At 36.5% G+C, this 2500-nt stretch overlaps 1 protein-coding gene across 1 annotated transcript in view; it reads left to right on the top strand.

Moving 5' to 3' along the window:
• LOC113812476 (PDF receptor-like) overlaps positions 1-2500 on the top strand; it is a 68123-nt gene that overhangs the window by 64920 nt on the left and 703 nt on the right. Inside the window, exon 11 of the mRNA XM_070114604.1 lies at positions 2424-2500. This exon is cut by the window's right edge and continues 67 nt beyond it. Coding sequence (XP_069970705.1) covers positions 2424-2500 — 77 coding nt within the window. The remainder of the gene's footprint in view (positions 1-2423) is intronic.

The following is a 2500-nucleotide window of genomic DNA, read 5'->3' as shown; positions in this document are numbered from 1 at the left end:
AGAAGAAGGAGGAGGAAAAGGAGGAGAAGAAGAAAAAGAAGAAGAAGGAGAAAGACGAAAAGCAGAAGGAGAAGGACGAAAAGGGAAGAGAAGGAGAAGTAGAAGAACGAAAAGGAGAAGGAGAGAGAGAAGATGAAATAGACTGATAATTAGATCATGAAAGAGAGGGAGAAGGAATAGAAAACAGGATAGGCACTCAACCCACGAAGGTCAGAATGATAGATTGGGAAATTTAAGGAGAATAAGATAAAAGCAGAGAGGGAGAAGGAGGTGCTGACGAAATGAGATGAAGGAGGAGGAGAATGAATATACTAGAGAAGGTTATTGATTCTCTTTCCTCCACCAACTCATTAGGTCATAAGACAGAAAGAGCAAAGGACTATAACAGACTTATAAGAAGAAATATCCCTCTGAAAATACGGCTTATAATAAAAGCACAAAACTTAGCACAGTGGAAGGTAGAAGGATGGAGAAACACAAAGGAGGTAAATAAAAGCACTTGGAAAACACTAACGCTGATAAATTTTGGTAATTAAAAATGCCCAAAAATCGAAATTTGAATGGCAAAATCATGCCTGAATTCCCTCGTTGGCAACTCTGCGTCTGCCTTGAAAACACGTTTATTGCCTCCTCTATTTCCTTTGCAAAACAGCCGGAATTGCCAATATCAAGCTCATGTATGACTTTCATTCATTTGCTCTCTCATTAATTTTCGACAAGGAAAGTGTTGGCAATTGGACTATCCGAGCTTGCATTTATTTTTTTTTTTTCTCTTTCTATGCCCTTCGCTGTTGCAAAGTCTGTTGACGACGATGCTTTTAGCCAATTTATGTAACCTGCTGCAAGCTTTCATTTCCGGTATGGATTCTTAATATGCAGTATTCAGTTTAAGTATTCATATGACCGGTAGCACCCCGCATCTCAATGAAAAGAGCACTTGGCAACTGTGAAGCCAAGCCCCACCCCCTTGTCACTTTTAAAAGCTATTTGTCAATTATTTTATACCACTGTCATTATTCGACCATTTCCAAAGAGTATATAATGAGGAAATATCTATCACAATGTATCATACAGATTAATAGGAGTGAAAGGTGACCAAAGCTAAAGACTTTAGCCAAAGCTGAAGCATTTAGCCAGAGAGGGAGCTCCATACGTAATCAGATGCAGCTAGATCAACGGTTGTATGATTTAGTCAATATTATTAAGAATACCAGAAGGAAGAACAAAATTTCCAATGAATACCCTATATGATTTAGTCAATATTATTACGAATAACAGAAGGAAGAACAAAACTTCCACTCTATTATTTATGATATCCATTATGACAGCCACTTTGGGGGAAAAAAATTAACAATCCATCAACGTTTTCTTCTGTCTTTTCTTTTTCTTATTCTCACCCATCATGTACCTCAAGTAAAGCAAGACGTTGAGGATAAGAATAGAAGTTTGATCATCTCGTGGGATTTTGATATCGATTTTATCTTTAGGGCCTATGCAACATAAGGGAAAATACCACGAATTCAAAGTTTTGTTGGGCACCTCGTCTCTGTAGGATTAAAAGGTCATGTATTCAATCATTTTTGTTACTTTTACCCTTGAAATCGCACCAATTTACTGCCAGGGTTATGCAAACTCGTGACTTTCCTGATGAAATAAGTCTCTTTCAAAACTGCGTAAGGTAACTTTGGGTATCTTTCTTGGCCAAGCAAACCTTCCTAGCTTACACAATACTAGAGTAATGCTAAAACTAGTGTGTTAAGTCTGAATTGAACATAATCGTAGATGCGTGGATTTTACAATGAAAGTCTTCGTTGTCATTGTTAGTTGTATTCCCTGTCTTTATAGTCATCTAAACATCCAAACTAGTTGTCAGATTCACCCAGTTTATATGAATTCTATGTTACATTAATCATCACACTAGCTTCTCCCTTGTTCAGTAGATCACCGTATTTAATTGAGGTAAAAATAGATAATGTAAAAAAATAGGTAATTCAATATAATTCTGAAGGACAAGTAAATAAAAATGTGTTGCAGTCTAAAGCAAGTAACTGTACATTTTACAGGTAAAATAGAGCTAAAAGTTGAAACACCCTTCTCATGTACATTCTGCAGTTATCCTAGTTCATAGTATCATTCTAACTAGTTACAATTGCAAGTCGGGTAGAGCTATGCCTTTGGTAAAAGAAAAAAAAAAAAAAAAATGTGTCAAATGTTAAATCCCAATTATTAATTTATGAAACTATTTTAACCATATTCTTATTGGGAATCCATTTACAGATGCGGTCCTGTGTAAAAGGTACAAAACGGATCTCCTAACTGTTGACACCTGCATTTATTCCTATTCTTACATACAATTATTGATAATTTTTTTCTTTTCTCTCTCTCTCTCTCTCTCTCTCTCTCTCTCTCTCTTTGCGATTTAGGTGAAGCGGACCCTGTGTTACTTCTGGAGGCTCAAAGTCACGCTTCGAACCCGCAAGCAAAGATCCGAAGCTTCGTC

The sequence above is a fragment of the Penaeus vannamei genome, chromosome 36, assembly GCF_042767895.1.
Source record: "Penaeus vannamei isolate JL-2024 chromosome 36, ASM4276789v1, whole genome shotgun sequence".
NCBI lineage: Eukaryota > Metazoa > Arthropoda > Malacostraca > Decapoda > Penaeidae > Penaeus > Penaeus vannamei.
Note: the sequence above shows the minus strand (reverse complement) of the source record. Positions and strands in the feature narration are given on the sequence as shown.